Source organism: Meleagris gallopavo, chromosome 21 (genome assembly GCF_905368555.1).
Source record: "Meleagris gallopavo chromosome 21, MGAL_WU_HG_1.1, whole genome shotgun sequence".
In the NCBI taxonomy this organism is placed as follows: Eukaryota; Metazoa; Chordata; class Aves; order Galliformes; family Phasianidae; genus Meleagris; species Meleagris gallopavo.
Genome location: NC_139424.1, coordinates 5,909,762 through 5,928,423, shown reverse-complemented (window position 1 = coordinate 5,928,423; position 18,662 = coordinate 5,909,762). Strand labels below are relative to the sequence as shown.

At 62.1% G+C, this 18,662-nt stretch overlaps 1 protein-coding gene across 25 annotated transcripts in view; it reads left to right on the top strand.

Moving 5' to 3' along the window:
• Positions 1-18,662, top strand: part of MYO18A (myosin XVIIIA) — a 29,412-nt gene that overhangs the window by 5,000 nt on the left and 5,750 nt on the right. For 2 of the 25 annotated variants that reach the window (XM_085241112.1, XM_085241111.1), the window contains exons 3-37: positions 5,727-5,814; positions 5,881-5,990; positions 6,066-6,242; positions 6,331-6,541; positions 6,642-6,784; positions 7,259-7,359; positions 7,435-7,498; positions 7,608-7,752; positions 8,431-8,442; positions 8,880-9,053; positions 9,123-9,213; positions 9,292-9,484; positions 9,797-9,883; positions 10,651-10,792; positions 10,878-11,037; positions 11,127-11,313; positions 11,451-11,691; positions 12,089-12,198; positions 12,275-12,340; positions 12,575-12,703; positions 13,099-13,242; positions 13,999-14,088; positions 14,165-14,284; positions 14,359-14,470; positions 14,558-14,685; positions 14,770-14,924; positions 15,565-15,688; positions 15,771-15,971; positions 16,236-16,346; positions 17,052-17,156; positions 17,224-17,370; positions 17,440-17,553; positions 17,696-17,812; positions 17,886-17,969; positions 18,097-18,234. In XM_085241112.1, coding sequence (XP_085097238.1) covers positions 5,727-5,814; positions 5,881-5,990; positions 6,066-6,242; positions 6,331-6,541; positions 6,642-6,784; positions 7,259-7,359; positions 7,435-7,498; positions 7,608-7,752; positions 8,431-8,442; positions 8,880-9,053; positions 9,123-9,213; positions 9,292-9,484; positions 9,797-9,883; positions 10,651-10,792; positions 10,878-11,037; positions 11,127-11,313; positions 11,451-11,691; positions 12,089-12,198; positions 12,275-12,340; positions 12,575-12,703; positions 13,099-13,242; positions 13,999-14,088; positions 14,165-14,284; positions 14,359-14,470; positions 14,558-14,685; positions 14,770-14,924; positions 15,565-15,688; positions 15,771-15,971; positions 16,236-16,346; positions 17,052-17,156; positions 17,224-17,370; positions 17,440-17,553; positions 17,696-17,812; positions 17,886-17,969; positions 18,097-18,234 — 4,521 coding nt within the window. Of the gene's footprint in view, positions 1-1,706; positions 1,847-2,452; positions 2,522-2,912; positions 2,969-3,428; positions 4,047-4,227; positions 4,291-4,488; positions 4,567-4,903; positions 5,036-5,325; positions 5,383-5,726; positions 5,815-5,880; positions 5,991-6,065; positions 6,243-6,330; positions 6,542-6,641; positions 6,785-7,258; positions 7,360-7,434; positions 7,499-7,607; positions 7,753-8,430; positions 8,443-8,879; positions 9,054-9,122; positions 9,214-9,291; positions 9,485-9,796; positions 9,884-10,650; positions 10,793-10,877; positions 11,038-11,126; positions 11,314-11,450; positions 11,692-12,088; positions 12,199-12,274; positions 12,341-12,574; positions 12,704-13,098; positions 13,243-13,998; positions 14,089-14,164; positions 14,285-14,358; positions 14,471-14,557; positions 14,686-14,769; positions 14,925-15,564; positions 15,689-15,770; positions 15,972-16,235; positions 16,347-17,051; positions 17,157-17,223; positions 17,371-17,439; positions 17,554-17,695; positions 17,813-17,885; positions 17,970-18,096; positions 18,235-18,662 lie in introns of those variants that run through there. The other 23 variants (XM_085241114.1, XM_085241109.1, XM_085241113.1 and 20 more) reach the window with 23 other exon arrangements.

The following is an 18,662-nucleotide window of genomic DNA, read 5'->3' as shown; positions in this document are numbered from 1 at the left end:
AGATGGCTGCTTATCTGCAGGATATGCCGTGCAGCCGGGGCGGGCTCTGGGCTGCAGCCAGCACTGTGCTCTGTGGGCTCCCAGCAGTGCCCTGTGTTTCCCAGCCCTTTCCTCCAGCTCAGGGCATGGGCACCCCCTGTCCACACAGCTCTGCACCAGTTTGTCCTGTGTCCTCCCTGGCAGCTGCAGCTCTCTGGGGTCCCTGGTCCTGCAGTGAGGACACCAGGGAGACACCAAGGCTTTGCAGGTGCCACCCGCAGTGCCAGGGGTTGGGATGGACGCAGCTAGAGTGTCCGTCTCCCACTGAGGCGGTGCAAGGTGCTGATGCACACAGGGAGGCCCAGTGCTCCCCCAGGCCCAGCTAAGCTCCCTGGAATGTTTCTGGTCCTAATTTAAATAAAAATGATCCTTTTTGAAACAGGAAATTATAGACATATTTTGGGCTGTTGCTCCAGTAGCCCCTCCCCGACTGAAGCGGGGAAGGTGCTGGGGTTTAACCCCTCCACGGAGGGACCCATGGAGTCTCCTTCATCCCACTGCCCATTCCTGTGGTGGGGACCAGGAACAGGAGGCACTGAGTGTGATACCTGGGGGAGTTCTGGGCAGACCATTGTGCTATGGGGTGCCAGCCATGCTCTGGGTGCTGGGCAGCCACCCTGGCTCAGCTCCAGGCTCCTATTTATTTATTTACCAGTGAAATTCCTCAGGCAGGGTGCAGGCATGCGCCGTCCAGCTCTGGTGGGACAGAAATATTCCAGAAACGCACCCGATCCGGCCAGACCACAAGCATCCGTGGCCCTGCTGGCACACACTCCACGCGCCCTCACCGGCCTTGGGCACCCATGTCCAGATGTGCTTCCTCCTTATTTCCTTGCGTCCTCTCTGAAAAGCTCCTCATTTACCATTTATTCTGCCTTTGCTACGGGGACAGTGCTGTCCCCACTGCAGGGGTCCTCAAGAGACCCCAGGGAGGGGGCTGGTGCCATGCTTTGGCCGTAGGGTTGGGACATTGTGGCTGGGCTGTGGGTTCCTACGGAGGCAGACGCAGCCCATGGGCACCAGCACTGACTTCCAGGCACATGTCAGAGCCCAGTCCCACTGTCGGAGGACACGGCCATGACCTCTTGGCTGATAACAGCGTGGCTGCCGCCGAGGACAGCAATGTCACTGCTGACATGCTCTGCTGTGCCACCCCTGACGCCATCCCCAGTGCAGAGCCCAGGAGAGGTGTGTGGAGAGGGTTTGGGGCAGCTGTGGGATGGGGGTGTTCACCCCATAAGTGGCTCCAACCTGCCTGTCTCCTGCAGCAGTGGTTTTGGCTCAGGGCACATCTGATGTCCAGGGTGGACAGGAACTACCATGATACCTCCTGGCATCCCGATGCCTGGTTTTGCCGTCTCCATTGTTCATCCTGTCATGGTTTGGGGCACTTTCTCTGGTGCTGTGGTGCTGGGATCAGCCGCTGCAGCTCAGTTTGGCACGAGGACAACCCTCCGTGCCACCCCGCGGGGCTCAGGGCTCTCTGTCCCCAGCATTACTCCTCGAGGCCACCCCAATGCGGTGCCACGAGGAACCTCAACACAGCACTGTAGGGGCGGGCAGCGGGACGGGGGCCGGACGCTTCCCAAGCAGCCTCAGGGCCCACATCACTTCCTCCAGCAGCGGGGGAGAGGCCCCGCTGCCCTCCCGTCCCCCCCCTCCGTGCGCCCTCCGCCTGCTGCGCGCGCCGCCGGGGCCCTCGCATTCCTTGGCTATTTTTAGGGTGGCCCTATCAGCCCAGCTGTCCCCGCACCGCCGCCAGCCTCACCCACCGCCTCGCGCCGCGCTCACCCCCTGTATCCCCGCGGTAAGGTGGGGAGCTCGGGGCAGTGGGGGGGCACTCCCTTAGTGGGGTGGAGGCAGCAGCGGGGGCCGCTTCTGGGAGGGGACCCTGTTGTCGGGTCCACTTGGAGAGGGGGCGTGGGGGGAAAAGAGGGTTAGGGGGCCTCTGTGCCCGGAGCGCCGTGCTCAGGAGGGTGGGAGGGGGCCCAGGTGCTGAGGGGAGGGTGCTGCGATCCCACATGGGTCAGGGCGCTCCTCCGTGCTTTGGGGCGGTTCTTTGCGGCACCCCAATGGGCAGAGCCGCGTCGGCCCCGCCAAGTGTCGGGGTGCGGTGCTGTGTGGGGGCAGTGGGACCCTTTGGGGGCTGCCCGGCTGCTGGCACGGGGTCGGGCTCAGAATAACCCCCGGCGTGCGGAGCGCGTGCGCGGGGCAGAAATATCCCTGCGCTCACCCCGGCATCTGCTTACAGCCGTGGGCTGCAGCACGGTGCGCAGCGCTGGGGGGTGAGAGAAGCGGCTTTTTTTGCAGAATGAGTTCCCATCCCCAGGCGCTGCCTACGAACAGGGCTGGCTCAGCTCAGGGTCCCTGGGTCCCCAGCCCCATCCCGCTCACTTCTGCCTCTTTCCCCCAGCCAGGGCCGCGGCTCCATGAGACATCGCCATGGCCTTCTCGTCCCGCTTTGCGTTCTGGGAGCAGAAGGGAAGTGTTGCTCGTGGTTGCTCGCACCCTGCACTGCCCCCCAGCACCCATCACACCCATGGCAGTGCTCCTGGGGCCGGAACTCCCCCAGCACTGAGGCACCCCCTAACACGACCCCTAACCACATCGCCAGCACTAACTCACTCTAACACAAACGGGGATGTGAAGGGGCTCTATCAGTCGCCGCACCATCCAGCTGCAGTGCAGCCCTCCTGCTTTGGGCTTGCTGTAACCAGGCTGTGCCTTACACCCTCCACCCCATCCTGCAGATTTCCGTGCTGAGGCTTTGCACCCCCCCCTCCCACCAAAGTGCCACAACGAAGGGCCATGTGCTGTCCCCACAGTGCACCTTTGAGGGCTGAAATGCTCTCCTCTCCTTTGTGACCCTCAGGTTAAGGACGAGGACAAAGCCTTAGCTGTGAAAAGACCCGGGAAGGAGGACGGGGCTGTAAGTGCTGCAGGGCATGGGGCAGGGCGCACAGGGCTGGCTTAGGGCTCGCCCTTGGCTGGGGCACACCTCTGAGCAAATCCCCCTCCTGCAGCTGCTGCGGGGCAGCATGTGGGGTGTGGGTGCTTTTGATGGTGGACTGTGGTCCCTGCCCCACAGAGTGGCAGGACAGAGGTTCAGTGCTTGCTCTGAGTTAATGCAGCAGCTGCCATAATTGTTAGAAGGGGATGTCTTGCAGGTTGCCCCATGCGCTGCAGTAAGAGTGGGCTGAGCACAGTGATTTTTTGCCCCATACCTGCAGCTCAGGGGTTGACAGGCTCCTGGGTGTGGGGACAGGGAGGTCGGTATCGTGCCCTCCCCTTGGAGCTGTAGGGTGGGCAGGGAGGGGGCTGACCCCTTGTCCTGGTGGGCAGTGCTCTGTCCGATCCCCACTAACCCCCTGCTGTCTTCGTGGCTGCAGCCAGAGAGCCCAAGCCCAAACGCTGCGAAGGATGCGGCACCCGCAACCCCAAAGCCCGACCCCCGGAAGAGCCCCGACCCACCCGCAGGGAGCGCAAAGAGCCCGGAGCCGGTGCTGAACGGGGCCACCAATGGGCCTGAGGGACCCGGGGCGGGCGGCGATGCGCAGGGGGATGACGGGCAGGGGCTGTCCCGCCGCAGAGTGGTGCGGGTGGTGCGGAAGGTGGTGCGCAGAGTCCTGCCTGGCGACGATGCTGGTGAGGTGAAGCCCCCCGAACCCGTGCCGCCCCCCAGAAAGGAGGAGACGGTCCCCCCCGCGCCACCCCCTCCGCCGCCCCCGGCCAAACCATCCGCTCCCGCCAAGCCGGAGCCCAGAGATGAGATCTCAGCAGGGCTCACAAACCTCATGGCCAAAGGGAAAACCAAAGAGCACCGGGCACGGGTCCGGCCGGGGGACAGGCGGGAGGAGAAGTCCCCTGAGCCAGCTGCAGGTGATGCAAAGCCGGCTGTGTCCCCGGGTGCCAAAGCCACACCAGAGCCTCCGGCACGGCCTTCGGGAGGGAAAGCGGAGCCGGCAAAGGCGTCCGCCCCGAAACCCACCGCCCTGGAGAGGCACAAGGTAGCGCGTGTGCATACAGCATGGGTGCCCTAACCTGTGTGGCAGAGCATGGTGTGAGCTCACCCGCATGGCGTGCAGTGGTTTTGGGGTATGCGGGGTGTGCGGTGACACGTGGGGACGTAATTTGGGGTGCACCCCGTCACACTGCCCCTTATCTCCCCGTCGTGCTGATGTCGAGAAGAAGCAGCAGCCTGGTGAGAAGCGACCGACCCCAGCAAAAACCGCCCCGGGACCCCCCCAGCAGGTGTGTGGGAGCAGGGTTTGCAGTGCCACGTGCCCTGCAGGGCTGCCCGGGGCGGTGCTGGGTGCTGTGGGTGTCCCACTATCGGGACGGTGTTGGTCCCGGTGGGCTGTAGGGCTGAGCAAGTGCTGGTGATGTCCTCTGTGCCACCAGCAAGGGCTGCAGGGCAGCTGCCCGCTGCTAATGGTGCTCTGCCTCCAGGCTGCGCCCGGCCCCACGCCCCAGCTGAGCCCATCGGAGGAGGCCCAGCGCCGGCTGGAGAGGATCTTCTCTGCTTCTGTAATTCGGGTGGAGGGGTTTGATGCTCAAGCACGGCCCTGTGCTGTGCAGGATGGGCTTAGGGTTAGGGGTAGGGATGGGAATGTTATTCTGTCCTCTGCGTGCGCTCGCATGGGGCTTTTGCACCCCCAGATTTGGCCACTGGCCCCATGGTACCACACTGGGTGCTGCTGGCTGCAGTCAGCAGGTTTGGCAATCGCCGCCCTGAGCGGTGCACGTGGCCTTGGGAGCCACTGTGCCGTGTCACCATCCCTGCGTGCATCACGCGGCTGTGCCGGCTCTGCTCTCTGCCTCTCACCCCTCTCTTCTTTCTCTCCTCCTCTCTCGCTGCTGCCAGCTGGACCCTGTCACCCCGGCCCCCAGCCAGGTACCGTACCCCCGTCCTCAGCAGCTCTCTGCCCCTGCCGCCCTCCCGCTGTCTTCTGTGTGCCACTGGGCCGGCATCTGCGCCCGCGCCTCGTGCTGGAGCGTAAGGCTTTCCCCACCACAGGGGGGCCAGGAAGGCACCCTGCTTTCCTGCATGTCCCAGCATGCAGCACCATCCCTGGTAGTGTGCCTACCTGCACCTGTCGGCAGCCTCACGGTCACTGTGCACCCCCAGCTCTATGTGTCCTCAGCACCGTTGTGGCCAAGCGCTGGCCCCGTGCCCGGGGGCTTTGGGTGGCTGTGCTGTGCCATCAGGCTGTTTGCTTCCCCCATGCTCGCTGCGGGGCAGCGTGCCCCTTCTTACACTCACTCCCGATCTGTTGGCCCCGATAGGGACAAGCAGAGGATGCTCCCTCAGCCCCCGTCGGCCCCAGCCCTGCTGCAGCTCAGGTTTGTCTTTGGGGCTCGCCCTGCTAGCAGATAGCAGCGATGTCCCCAAAGTGCCAGCCTGGCCTTTCCCACACCTGTGGGATGGCCACCAGTGTGCCGTGTCCTGTGTCCCTGCAGCACGCCGTGTCCCATGGCACACCATGTGTCCCTGCATCCCAGCATGGGGCTGCAGTTTGGGAACGGGGGTGACCGTGATGCATGCACCCCGAAGTCACTGTGACTTCATGTCTGTCCTCTCCATGGCAGGGACCTGGGGCTCCAATCCCACCCAAGGGATTCCTGGGTCAGCGGGATGTCAGGTGGGTTTGGGCTCCCTCCAGTCCCTTTGTCCCTCTGTCCCTCAGGCCAAGACAGAGGAGCAAATTGCTGCTGAGGAGGCTTGGTATGAGACCGACAAGGTGTGGCTGGTGCACAAGGACGGCTTCTCCTTGGGTGAGTCAGGGTCTGGCTGGGGCATGGGAGGCTTTTGGGACCCCGCTGAACCCCGTGCCCCCGCAGGCAGCCAGCTGCGGCCGGAGGAGCCCAGCGCCCTGCCCGAGGGCAAGGTGAAGGTGAAGCTGGACCACGACGGAGCTGTCCTGGAGGTGGAAGAGGACGACGTGGAGAAGGTAGGGCTGTGGGATGGGGGGGCTGTGGAGCGGAGGGGACCCCAGTTCTCCACCTGACCCCCTCCTCGCTGCCAGGCGAACCCTCCGTCCTGTGAGCGCGCGGAGGACCTCGCCAGCCTCCTCTACCTCAACGAGTCCAGCGTCCTGCACACGCTGCGCCAGCGCTATGGCAGCAACCTCATCCACACCTACGCCGGCCCCGCCATGGTGGTCATCAACCCGCTGAGCTCCCCTTCCATGTATTCTGAGAAGGTGACGCTGGGATGGGGGGAAATGGGGACACGTCACCTCGCAGAGCCGCCGCCGCTCGGGGTCGGGGTGCTGAGTGCCATCCCCGCAGGTGATGCACATGTTCAAGGGGTGCCGCCGGGAGGACACGGCCCCGCACATCTACGCCGTGGCGCAGGCCGCCTACCGCAGCATGCTGATGGGCCGCCAGGACCAGGCAGTGGTGCTGCTGGGTGCCAGCGGCAGTGGCAAGACCACCAACTGCCAGCACCTCATCCAGTACCTCGCCACCATCGCCGGCAGCACCGGCAAGGTCTTCTCCGGTGAGTCCCCTTGCATGCTTTGCGCTCACGGCGTGCTGCTCTCTCGCTTTCTCACGCCGCCGGCCCCGCACACCGCACCGCCCCGCTTGTCTTCCCGCAGCGGAGAAGTGGCAGGCGCTCTACACGGTCCTGGAGGCTTTTGGCAATAGCAGCACCAGCATGAACGGCAATGCCACGCGCTTCTCCCAGATCATCTCCCTGGATTTCGACCAGGCTGGGCAGGTGGCGTCTGCCTCCATACAGGTGAGGGGCTGCACAGCCTCCTGGGCACCAGAGCGGCTCCATCCCACGGGGGTTTTCTCCTGATCTCTGCAGACCCACAGCCTCACTGTGGTTGCAGCCACACTGTGCTCGCTCACGTCTTTGCGTCCTGATGCGCACGGGCAGTTGGAGGGCAGAGCACAGATTAGTTTGGCTCCCTTTGCTGGCTGGATTGCGCTGATACCAGGGGGTCTGTCTCTGGTGTGATAGCAGCAGCCCTTAAAATGGCAGCTCCAGTGGTAACAGGTACATGCCAAGCACGCTCGGCAGCACCAGGAGAGATGCTCATGGCTCACTCAGATCTTTGTATTAAGCAGTGTCTTCTGACGGAGGGCACAGATACCTCTGTGCCATCATGGGGACCCAGGGCTGACAGCAAGGCCCAGGCTGGGGCTGGGGGTCTTAGTGGGAATGTGTCCCCCAGGGATGGTTCCCAATCCTTTCTCTGTCTCCCAGACGCTGCTGCTGGAGAAGCTACGTGTTGCTCGGCGCCCGGCCAACGAGGCCACCTTCAATGTTTTCTACTACCTGCTGGCCTGCTCCGACAGCACCCTGCGGTGAGTGCGGCCCTGATGGGGGCTCAAGAGGCTCCTACCTCAGTGGGGACCAACCTGGGGGTTTTCTTCTGACAGGACAGAGCTGCACTTCAACCACCTGGCGGAGAACAACGTGTTTGGCATCGTGCCCCTCACCAAGGTCCTGTGTGCTGTTGGTCTGGGTCGGGGCTGCAGTGGGGCGGGGGACATGGGGAGATATGGGCAGAGGGATTGCACTGTGTGCCAATGGCTCTCTTTGCTCCTTGCAGCCAGAGGAAAAACAGAAGGCCACCCAGCAGTTCAACAAGCTGCAGGCTGCCATGAAGGTGATGGGCATCTCCAGCGATGAGCAGAAAGCCTTCTGGCTGGTCCTGGGGGCCATCTACCATCTGGGGGCTGCTGGAGCCACCAAAGGTAACAAACTGCTTGGGGCCGGGATGCGTTAATTAGCTGAGCTCGGGTCTGCTGGGTGTTCCAGTGCAGTCCTCTTGGCTCTTGGCACCTGGACTTGTCCTGACAGCTCTCCTCTCCTTCACTGAGGGCAGGAAATTTATTATCAGGTGGGCTCACAGGGTGCTGGGTGCCTCTGTGGCTGCTCTTCTCCCTATGGGATCTTGTGCCACCGTCAAGGTGCTGAAAGCCTCCTTTGCTGCTTTCAGGCTCACAGGAGAGCCTGGGATTTCGCAAGGGATTTTGCGCGTAGGGGGGAGAAAGATGAGAAAGGAATGTGAGGAGAGCCCCATTTGTGCTGTGTTTTGGAGGGGTTTGAAGGACACTGCACTGTCCTCAGGGTGTTTTGAGGCACTAGAGGGCAGCAGGACCCCACTGCAGCACTGCTGCGAGGATGTAAGGGTGGTGTGGGAGCTCCTACGTGGGGCTGGGGGCATCCCCAAATCCCAGTTATGGGCAGCATCCCTACGTTCTGCTTGTGGGGAGTGCTCCAAAACCTGGTCAGGAGGAGTATCCCCACATCCTGGTTTGGAGTTTGGCACGGGTTTGGGCATCCCTATGCTGCGTGCCGCGCTGTGCCGTGCCGTTGTTTCTAACCCCTGTCTCTGTTTGCATGGTGCATGCTGCCCTTTTGCAATGCAGACGCCGACGAAGGTAATGTCCTGTTCTCCGCGTGCCCCTGCCTTCCCCATCCCCTGCGCCACTGCCTTCCCTCTGTTGTGTCACCATTAACCTGCTCCCACTTCCCTGCATCTGTGTGCCCATCTGTCTGTCCTGCCACGTCATGGTGGCTGAGCAGGGCCATGTCCCCAGACCAGGGCAGCTCAGAGCCCTGCGCCATCTCAGGGCTCTGTGGGTGGCAGCAATGGAGAGGGCTGTCTCTGTGTCCCCAGCGTGGCTCTGCCTTGCAGAGGGAAAAAGCTCCTTATCCTCATCTCCTCTAATTGAGCCCCAAAATGCCACCTCAGGAATGTCTTTCACATGCCACCCCTGACCCTAACCCACCATGGGGAACCCTGTGGCCACTGGGTATAGCAACAGAGCCCCACACGTGTGACAACCAGTGCTGAACTTCTCTTTCTCCTCTTTAGCTGGCAGGAAGCAGTTTGCACGACACGAGTGGGCTCAGAAAGCCGCCTACCTGCTGGGCTGCAGCCTGGAGGAGCTCTCCTCCTCCATCTTCAAGCACCAGCCCAAGGGCAGCCTGCAGCGTTCCACCTCCTTCCGACAGGGCCCCGAGGAGCCGGGCATGGGTGATGGCACAGGTAGGGTGCAGGTGGCCCTGGGGGGCATATGGCCAGGGATGCTCAGGGCACAGCGATCCCCTCCTGCAGGTCCCAAGCTGACAGCGCTGGAGTGCCTGGAGGGCATGGCTGCAGGCTTGTACTCGGAGCTCTTCACCCTGCTTATCTCTCTGCTTAATAGGTATAGAGTGGGGTTTTCAGGGGTCTGGGAGTCTGGCAGCATTCATCCATCCACACATCCACCTGCTGTCCCCTGCAGGGCACTCAAGTCAAGCCAGCACTCGGTGTGCTCAGTGACGGTGGTGGACACCCCTGGGGCACAGAACCCCGAGGTGGTGGGGCAGAGCCGAGGGGCCACCTTTGAGGAGCTGTGCCACAACTACGCCCAGGAGCGCCTGCAGCTCCTCTTCCACCAACGCACCTTCGCCCAGGAGCTGGAGCGCTACAAGGAGGTAGCAGGGACCCCCTGGCCACTGGGACCCCCTCCTCTCCTTTTCTTTCTGCTCCAGCATTGTCAAGTCCCTGTGATCCCCCTTACTTCCCAAACTGACTAACCAGAGATCGATCCAGACCGAGTCAAACCCAATCAGCTCTGACACTGTCTCTCTGCACCATTGGAGTTTCCATAGGGGTTCCCAAAGTCCAGAGTAGCAGGGCAGTGGGAACCCCCTCAGCCTTGATCCAATTGAACTGAGACCCAAGCATCCCTAATGCTGGTCTGCAGTCACACAGTCTTTAACCGCTTCTCTGTCCGTCCTCTCCAGGAAAACATAGAGCTCGCCCTGGCTGACACAGAGCCCACTTCCTGGGGCTCTGTAGCTGCTGTAGACCAGCCCTCCCACCAGGCACTGGTAAGCACCCACATTCCTCATGGCCACCATCCCAGCTGGGTTCCAGCTTTGCTGTGGCCATCTCCATCCCCCAGACCTGCTCCCATAGCGTGGATGAGGAGCTGGAGGCATTAGTGCTAATGAGGGGAAGAAAAGGTGATATAAGATGCTTTCTGAAGGCTTGGGAAAGAGAATTAGGTTGCATGTGTGCAGCAGGCTGCAGAGAGGATGGCGAGGGTCTCTGGTGGTCCTCAGGGTGCTCTGGTCCCCAGAGTGCATCCATCCTTTGGGTACTCTGGTCACCAGGGTGCTTTAATCACTGGGATGCTCCGGTCCATGGGGCACACCAGTCCTTGGAGTGCGCCTGTCCCCAGAGTGCTTTAATCCCTGGAGTGCTCCAGTTCCCAAGGTGCACAGATCCTTGGGGTGCTCTGCTCCCTGGGGTACCCTGTCCCCAGGGTGCTTTAATCCCTGGGCTGCTTTGCTCCCTGGGGTGCACCAGTCCCAAGGCCGCTCCAGTACTGGATGGGGCTGCAGAAACCAAGTGGGGCTGATGGCGCTGGCCCCACACTGGCTTTTCACTTACCTGAGTGCATTATTTTGCTCCCCAGCAAGGTTGTTGCACTGCCTATTGCCTTTCTTCGCTGGGTGCACACTAAGCAGGGGTTGCCTCACATGGTGCAGAGTTGCTTTGCTGCCTGTGTTGCACATGCAGCCCAGGTTTCCCCCCACTCTTCCCCATCCCCTCTGGCGTCCAGGCCCTGGTGTAAGTGCAGTGTCGCCCACAGGTCCGCTCACTGGCGCGCACTGACGAGGCACGGGGGCTGCTGTGGCTGCTGGAGGAGGAGGCCCTGCAGCCAGGCGGCAGCGAGGACACCTTGCTGGAGCGGCTCTTGGCCTACTATGGCCCCCAGGAGGGGAGCAAGAAAGGTTAGGATGGGGACCGACACTGCCTGGATGTGTTGACCAAGCCACCTGTTGTCCCCGTGCCCAGCAGTACCTTGTGTCCCTACAGGGCATGACCCGCTGCTGCCCAGCGACAAACCCCGGCACTTCTTCTTGGGCCACAGCTCAGGCACCAACTGGGTGCACTACGATGCCACGGGCTGGCTCAACCACGTCAAGCACAATCCGGCCACCCAAAACGCCTCCGTGCTGCTTCAGGAGTCACAGAAGTGAGCAGGGTCCCCAGTTTGGCGGTGCAGAGCAGGGGGCGGTTTGGAGGAGGTGGTTTTGGGGGTGACGATGCCTTTGTACCCCCCAGGAAGATCATCAGCAGCCTGTTTGCGGGGCGCGGCAGCTCGGCGCTGGTGCTGTCGGGCTCGGTGGCAGGGCTGGAAGGGGGCTCACAGCTGGCCCTGCGCCGGGCCACCAGCATGCGAAAAACCTTCACCACCGGGGTGGCCGCAGTCAAGAAGAAATCGCTGTGCATCCAGGTCAAGCTGCAAGTGGTGAGCAGGAGACGCTGGGCTGGGGGGATCCCACCGCCATGTTTGTGCATCCTGTCACCCTGCTTTGGGTACCCGCAGTGGCACGGGTGTGAGACCCCAACAGCGCCTCCCGTGTCACTGCTTTCCTGTCCCCATAGGATGCCCTCATCGACAGCATCAAGAAATCCAAGCTGCACTTTGTGCACTGCTTCCTACCCAAAGCGGCGGGGAGCGGTGGGGACCCCCGAGGGCCGCCGTGCCGCCGGGTGAGCGGCAGTGAGCTGGAGCTGCCTGCCGAGCACTGCGAGCCCGCGGGGCTGATGCAACTGGATGTGCCCCTGCTGCGCGCACAGCTCCGCGGCTCCCGCCTGCTCGATGCCCTCCGCATGTACCGCCAAGGTGAGAGCCCCCCCTGCGGGTCAGATCCCCGTGCGTTCTCCTCGGGTCCCCCTGGGGATCCCCTTTGGCGCAAGCTTCGCTTGGAGCAGTGCTGCTGCCAGTGTCCTCCCCCCAGCTGTTGTCACACTGGGGACACACATGGCCTTACTTGGGTGTCTGCGCCGGTGCTGCCCGGCTGCTGGCAGCTCTCCCAGGCTGCGGGTGACACACGTGTCTCTGCTCTCCCCCGAGGCTGCTTTCTCCCCAGATCTTGGCCAAAATTGTTCAACGCGGCCAAGGAAAGCCTCGTTCCGTGCAAGGAACAAACGAAGGAAAGGGCACGGGGGTGTGCCTGGCTGTCCCCCAGGTGTTCTGGCTGCCCCATAGCTGCCCCATGGCCCTGCTCTCCCCACTCCAGGCTACCCTGACCATATGGTGTTTGCTGAGTTCCGGCGGCGCTTTGACGTGCTGGCCCCACACCTCACCAAGAAGCACGGCCGCAACTACATCGTGGTGGATGAGAAGCGGGTACGCAGCCTTGCACCCCCACATCTCGCATCCCACACCCTGTGTCCCACATTCTGATGCTTCTCCTTCCCCACAGGCAGTCGAGGAGCTCCTGGAGTCGCTGGACCTGGAGAAGAGCAGCTATCACATGGGTCTGAGCCGGGTAGGAGCCCTGCAGGGACTTCCCTGCTCTCTGTGGACAGGGCAGGGGCGGGTGCCTGGCACAAGGGCAGCACTGTGCACTCCCCCTACGCCATTCCTCGGGGAACAAAAGCCCCACACAGGGCCACCCACGCCGGGATGAGGGCCACAGAGCTGGAGACGAGGGGAGAGCACCCTGTTCCCATTGGTGTGACACCGGAGGGATGCTGGCATCTCACTGCGCTCCCCCCTCCAGGTGTTTTTCCGTGCTGGCTCACTGGCCAGGCTGGAGGAGCAGCGGGACGCGCAGACCAGCAGGAACATCACCCTGTTCCAGGCGGCGTGCAGGGGCTTCCTGGCACGGCAGCACTTCAAGAAGAGGAAGGTTCGTAGTGCTTCTCCCCTCCCCGCTCCTCTGCGCACAATTTCGCCTAAAATGGGCAGTGCAGCCTTTCTGCTGCCGCCTGGCCCAGCGCCTCCCCCTCCCGCCTCCACTGAGCTGTGGGGAGTTGTGGGGCCGACTGTGGGGCCGGCTGTGGGGCTGTGGGCTTGGTGCTGCCCCACGGTGCCGGGATGGAGCAGCGGTGCCAGCTCCCACTTTATAATTAAAGATTGCGTAAAATAGGCATCGCTGCAGCACCTCGGTGCTGGAGGCAATTGGATAGATAAGGCAGGGGCAATTAGCCTGCTTGATAATGAAGGGGAGTGTGCCGGGGTGCTGAGCACCCACGCATCCCAGTCGGCCGGTGATCCCAGACCTGACGCCGTGCCCCGGTGCAGATCCAGGATTTGGCCATCCGCTGCGTGCAGAAGAACATCAAGAAGAACAAAGGGGTGAAGAACTGGCCCTGGTGGAAGCTCTTCACCACCGTGAGGCCCCTCATCGAGGTGCAGCTCACTGAGGAGCAGATCCGTGGCAAAGACGTGGGTATCGCCGTGCCGCGGGGATGGGGGAGGGCTGGTGATGGGTAGAGCAGTGAGGTGGGATGTGGGACCCTGTGTTGGATGCAGGACCCAACGGTAGGTGAGATGCATGACCCCATGGTAGATGTGGGACCCTGTGATGGATGTATGACCACCCCATGGTGGACGTAGGAACCTGTAGTGGGTGGGGTGCAAAATCCTGTGATAAATGCAGGACCCCATGGTGGATACAGGACCCCGTGGTGGATGAAGGACACTATGGTGAAGGGACCCCGTGCTGGGTGAGATGCAGGACACCCCATGGCCCCCAGCACCAGGCTCAAATTGCTCCCTAATTTGTGAATTAGCATGTCATTAGCATCCCAAGAGCTGGCTGTTGCATGAGCCCAATTGCAGGCGTGGAGAATGGAAATGAAACCGCGTGCCAAGAGGCGTGCACAGGGGGGAACCAGACACTGTGCCCCCACCTGGCACAGAGCCACTGCCTGGCTCAGCTTTCACCCTGACCCACTGAGTTGGTGTCTGAGCTGAGGGCTGCACGGTCCCCTCCTGCTCCCATCCCCTCTCCTGTGGGGGCTCGTGGACCCCTCTCCTCTGGAGGCTGCCAGGCATTTCGGTACCATTTATGGGGTTGGAGTCGTGCTGGGAAAGTCCCTGCCCAGCCCTTGGCAGGGGGAGCCCCCATGCTGCCCGCCCCGTGCGGGGGGAGCTGGGGGTGCTGCCAGCCCCATCCCCTCCCTCACCGCTCTGTTGCAGGAAGAGATCCAGCAGCTGAAGAGCAAACTTGAGAAAGTAGAGAAGGAGCGCAACGAACTGCGGCTCAACAGCGACCGCCTGGAGAGCAGGGTAGGTCCCAGCCCTGCGATGGGCGCAGCGTGCTGCCGTGCCCCCCCTGCCGCTACCACATCCCTGCTGTCCCCAGATCACGGAGCTGACATCGGAGCTGACAGACGAACGCAACACGGGCGAGTCAGCCTCGCAGCTGCTGGACGCTGAGACGGCCGAGAGGCTGCGTGCCGAGAAGGAGATGAAGGACCTGCAGGTATCCAACCGTGCCCCTGCCCACCCCCGCTGCCGCCCCACGTCCCTGTGAGGCTCACCGTGTCCCCTCCCCAGGCAAAGTACGATGCTCTGAAGAAGCAGATGGAGTCCATGGAGATGGAGGTGATGGAGGCTCGGCTCATCCGTGCGGCCGAGCTCAACGGGGAGCTGGATGACGATGACTCAGGTAGCGTCCCACCATGGGCACAGCGTGGGCACAACATGGGGTGCCCCGTGCAGCACCGCCCCGCTCAGCCCCCACTTCCCCGTGCAGGTGGCGAGTGGCGGCTGAAATACGAGCGGGCGGTGCGGGAGATCGACTTCACCAAGAAGCGGCTGCAACAGGAGCTGGAGGACAAGCTGGAGGTGGAGCAGCAGGGCAAGAGGCAGCTGGAGCGCAGGGTGAGTGCCACTCCGCACCGCGGTCCCCACCATGCCCCCCATGCCCACCCCGCAGCGCTGACCCCCTGCCTGCCCTGCCCACAGCTGGCAGATCTGCAGGCGGACGGTGAGGAGAGCCAGCGGGCGCTGCAGCAGCTGAAGAAGAAGTGCCAGCGGCTGGCGGCCGAGCTGCAGGACACCAAGCTGCACCTGGAGGGCCAGCAGGGCCGCAACCACGACCTGGAGAAGAAGCAGCGCAGGTGGGGTTGTGCGGCACGGCAGTGGTGTGGTGACATCGCTCTCAGAGCCTCTCGCAGAGTGCTTTTACCATTTTAGCTGGGGCTTGGGCACCCCACCAGCTCCCACTTGGCTAAGGTGCTTCACACAGGGAGCGCTGCCTTCGCTCTGCTTTGGACATGAGGGATGCTCAGGGTGGGAGCACCCCTTTCCTGTGCCGGGGGACCCTTGTGCCACGTTGCGCAGCTCCGCTCTCTTCCCATCCCCTCTCCCAGCCCCAAAGTTTGCTAACGTTATTAAGCAGCGGGGATGCTTTCATCTCATTATGGTAATGATCGCGCACACAAATACAGCGAGAGAATCCAATCTAATTAATTTCAATTTCCGCGGATTGGAGTCTGTGCTAATGCAGCTGTTTATTACCCGGCGCAAAGAAAAATGGGGATTAGCTGCCGGGATGCGTAAGGCAGGTCACCGAGCCGGGGCAATTTTCCAAGCCCTGGAGGCAGCGATTTCCCAGCAAACCCCTCTGATCCCATCCTGGGAGAGGCTGAACTGCAGGCACACACCCCGGTGGCTGCGCAGGGATGGGACGGGGAGCTGATGCCGGAGGGAAATGCTGGAGATGGGGGTCCCTGAGCGTGCCGTGCTGTCGCCGTGTAGGTTTGATGGAGAGCTGTCGCAGGCGCACGAGGAGGCGCAGAGGGAGAGGCTGCAGCGGGAGAAGCTGAGCCGTGAGAAGGACGTGCTGGTGGCTGAGGTGTTCGGCCTCAAGCAGCTGCTGGAGGTGAGCGGTTCCCCATTCAGCAGCGCTCCTCTCACCGTGACACACACCGCTGTCTCACCGCCACGTCCCCATCCCAATACAGGACAAAGATGCAGACATCGCCGGGCTGACGCAGCGGGCGGAGGCGCTGGAGGCAGAGCTACAGGACATCTCCTGCCAGGAGTCCAAGGACGAGGCGTCTCTTGCCAAGGTGAAGAAGCAGCTGCGCGACCTGGAGGCCAAGGCGAAGGACCAGGAGGAGGAGCTGGATGAGCAGGCTGGCACCATCCAGATGCTGGAGCAGGTAGGGTGGGCGGGGAGGGTTTCTGGGCGGGGTGGTTTCATGCAGGGCTCTCATTACTGGGGATGGGCCCGCGGAGGCGGCCGCCCTCACCGCGCCGTCAGGCCTGGTTCCCAGAACCCCTGGTGCCATGGCACGGCACGTTGCGGCGGGGCGGGTGGCACGGGCAGACCCGGAGCAGGGCGTTCTCAGGGTGAGCGGGGCAGCAGGCTGCGGTGTCCCCATGCCCCCACATCCCCTGGGCTCTGATGGACCCTCCTTTTTCAGGCCAAGCTGCGCCTTGAGATGGAGATGGAGCGGCTGCGGCAGACCCACGCCAAGGAGGTGGAGAGCCGTGACGAGGAGGTGGAGGAGATCCGGCAGTCGTGCCAGAAGAAGGTAGGCCTTACCTGTGGCCCTGCTGCACTATGGGGGCCAGGATACATCCCAGGAGATGCCGGGGCCGTGGTCACGCAGTGCTCGGATCCCACACGCCCGCTGCCCAGCTCCAGCAGCCCGGCAGGTCCGACCGGTCCTGGGCATCATGTGCACATTGCACAAATGGGAGTCACTGCGTCTGGCCCGGCAGGTCATCAGCGTCCCCAGGGCACGTGGTGGCACACTCAGGATGCTGGCGCCATGGCCCCAGCCGGGCTCACCCAGGGTCATATTAAGCTGGACTGAGTTGTGACCTGCTGTAGTGGGTGTGGTGATGATGGATCAGTGGTTGGACTTGATGATCTTTGTGATCTTTTCAAACCATAATGATTCTATGATTTCTATAAAAGAGGAAAGATTTAGATTGGATGCTGGGAGAAACTTCTGTACTCAGATGTTGGTGAGGCTGCGGCACAGGCACTGCCCAGAGCTGTGGGTGCCCCATCCCTGGAGGTGCCCGAAGCCACGACAGGGCACTGGCCAACCCCATGAGTAGCAATCTGCCCACAGCAGAGAGTTGGGGCTGGGTTGGCTCTGTGATCGCTTCCAATCCAGCTGCTCTGTGATTTTATGGTTCTAGATTCTATGATTCTGTGGTTCTATGGTTCTACAATTCTGTGGTTCTACGGTTTCTGTGATTCTATGATGTGATGGTTCTTGCCGCAGCTGAAGCAGATGGAGATGCAGCTGGAGGAGGAGTATGAAGACAAGCAGAAGGTGCTGAGAGAAAAGCGGGAGCTGGAGAGCAAACTGTCTGCAGTCAATGATCAGGTAGGGCACAGGGCACCCAGTGGGGGGTTGCCATGGCACAGGGCATGGCACGGACTCTCTGCTGCAGGCCAACCAGAGGGACTTCGAGACAGAGAAGCGCCTGCGCCGCGACCTGAAGAGGACGAAAGCACTGCTGGCCGATGCACAGATCATGCTGGACCACCTGAAGAACAACGCGCCCAGCAAGAGGGAGATCGCCCAGCTCAAGAACCAGGTGCGTGGCCCCGAGAGGCTGGGGGTGTCCCATTGCCCCCTGGCTGGGTGCTGAGCTGTGCTCCTGCAGCTCGAGGAGTCCGAGTTCACCTGCGCAGCCGCTGTCAAAGCCCGCAAGTCCATGGAGGTGGAGATTGAAGACCTCCACCTGCAGATTGATGACCTCTCCAAAGCCAAAGCAGCGGTAGGATATTTTGGGGGTTTTCCCACTCAGAGGGGGACATGCCCGTGGGGAGACCCCTGCCCGTGCTGTGCTCCCTTCCCTAGGGGCTCAGCTGGGCAGGGTGGGGTGCAGAGGTGCAGTGGGTGATGTTCTTTCCGCCCAGCTGGAAGAGCAGCTGAGCCGACTGCAGCGGGAGAAGAATGAGGTGCAGAGCCGCCTGGAGGAAGACCAGGAGGACATGAATGAGTTGATGAAGAAGCACAAAGCAGCAGTGGCCCAGGTGAGGATGGACATCCACACCCCTTAACACCACTCCCCTGCCCACCTCGCTAACAGCCCAGCTTGTCTCGCAGGCATCCCGTGACCTGGCACAGATGAACGACCTCCAGGCACAGCTGGAGGAGGTCAGCAAGGAGAAGCAGGAGCTGCAGGAGAAGGTGAGGAGCCAAGCTGGGGTGGGAGCACCTAAAAGCCTTATGGGTCCCCCAGCATCACGGGGGCTATCCCCATGGTGGGGCAGAGTGGGGAGGGCAGGATGCTGGTGCTGAGGCTGCCTTCCCACAGCTGCAAGGGCTGCAGAGCCAACTGGAGTTCCTGGAGCAGTCCATGGTGGACAAGTCACTGGTGAGCAGGCAGGAGGCCAAGATCCGTGAGCTGGAGACCAGGCTGGAGTTTGAACGGACACAAGTCAAGCGCCTGGAGGTGGGCACTGTCATCTCCCTTACAGACCCATCCTCACTCCCCATGGAAGTGTCACAGCGCTGTGACCACCACCATCCCTGGGCCCCCCATGCTGCACAGTGCTGCTCCCGCGGGCGCTGATAACCGTAATCCACCACCCAGCCTGGCAAAGTGCTGCTATTTCCCCGCATTGACTTAGTGAAATTATAGACTCTCCCAACCCCACTAAACGCAGCCTGCTTTATATTCTGCCTTTGCAGCTCTCTGCCGGGGGAACTGAGCAGCTTAGCTCTCCTCTTAATATTTTCCTAGCTGTTATTTCCCTCCCCGCTCTCTCTGCCGGGGCCATAAATATGCAGCGGCTGGCTCGGCGGCTGGCAGCGAATGGAAGCTATTTTTTCCCTACATTACATGCTGTAATTACTTCACACAAAGTTAAATCTATTTTT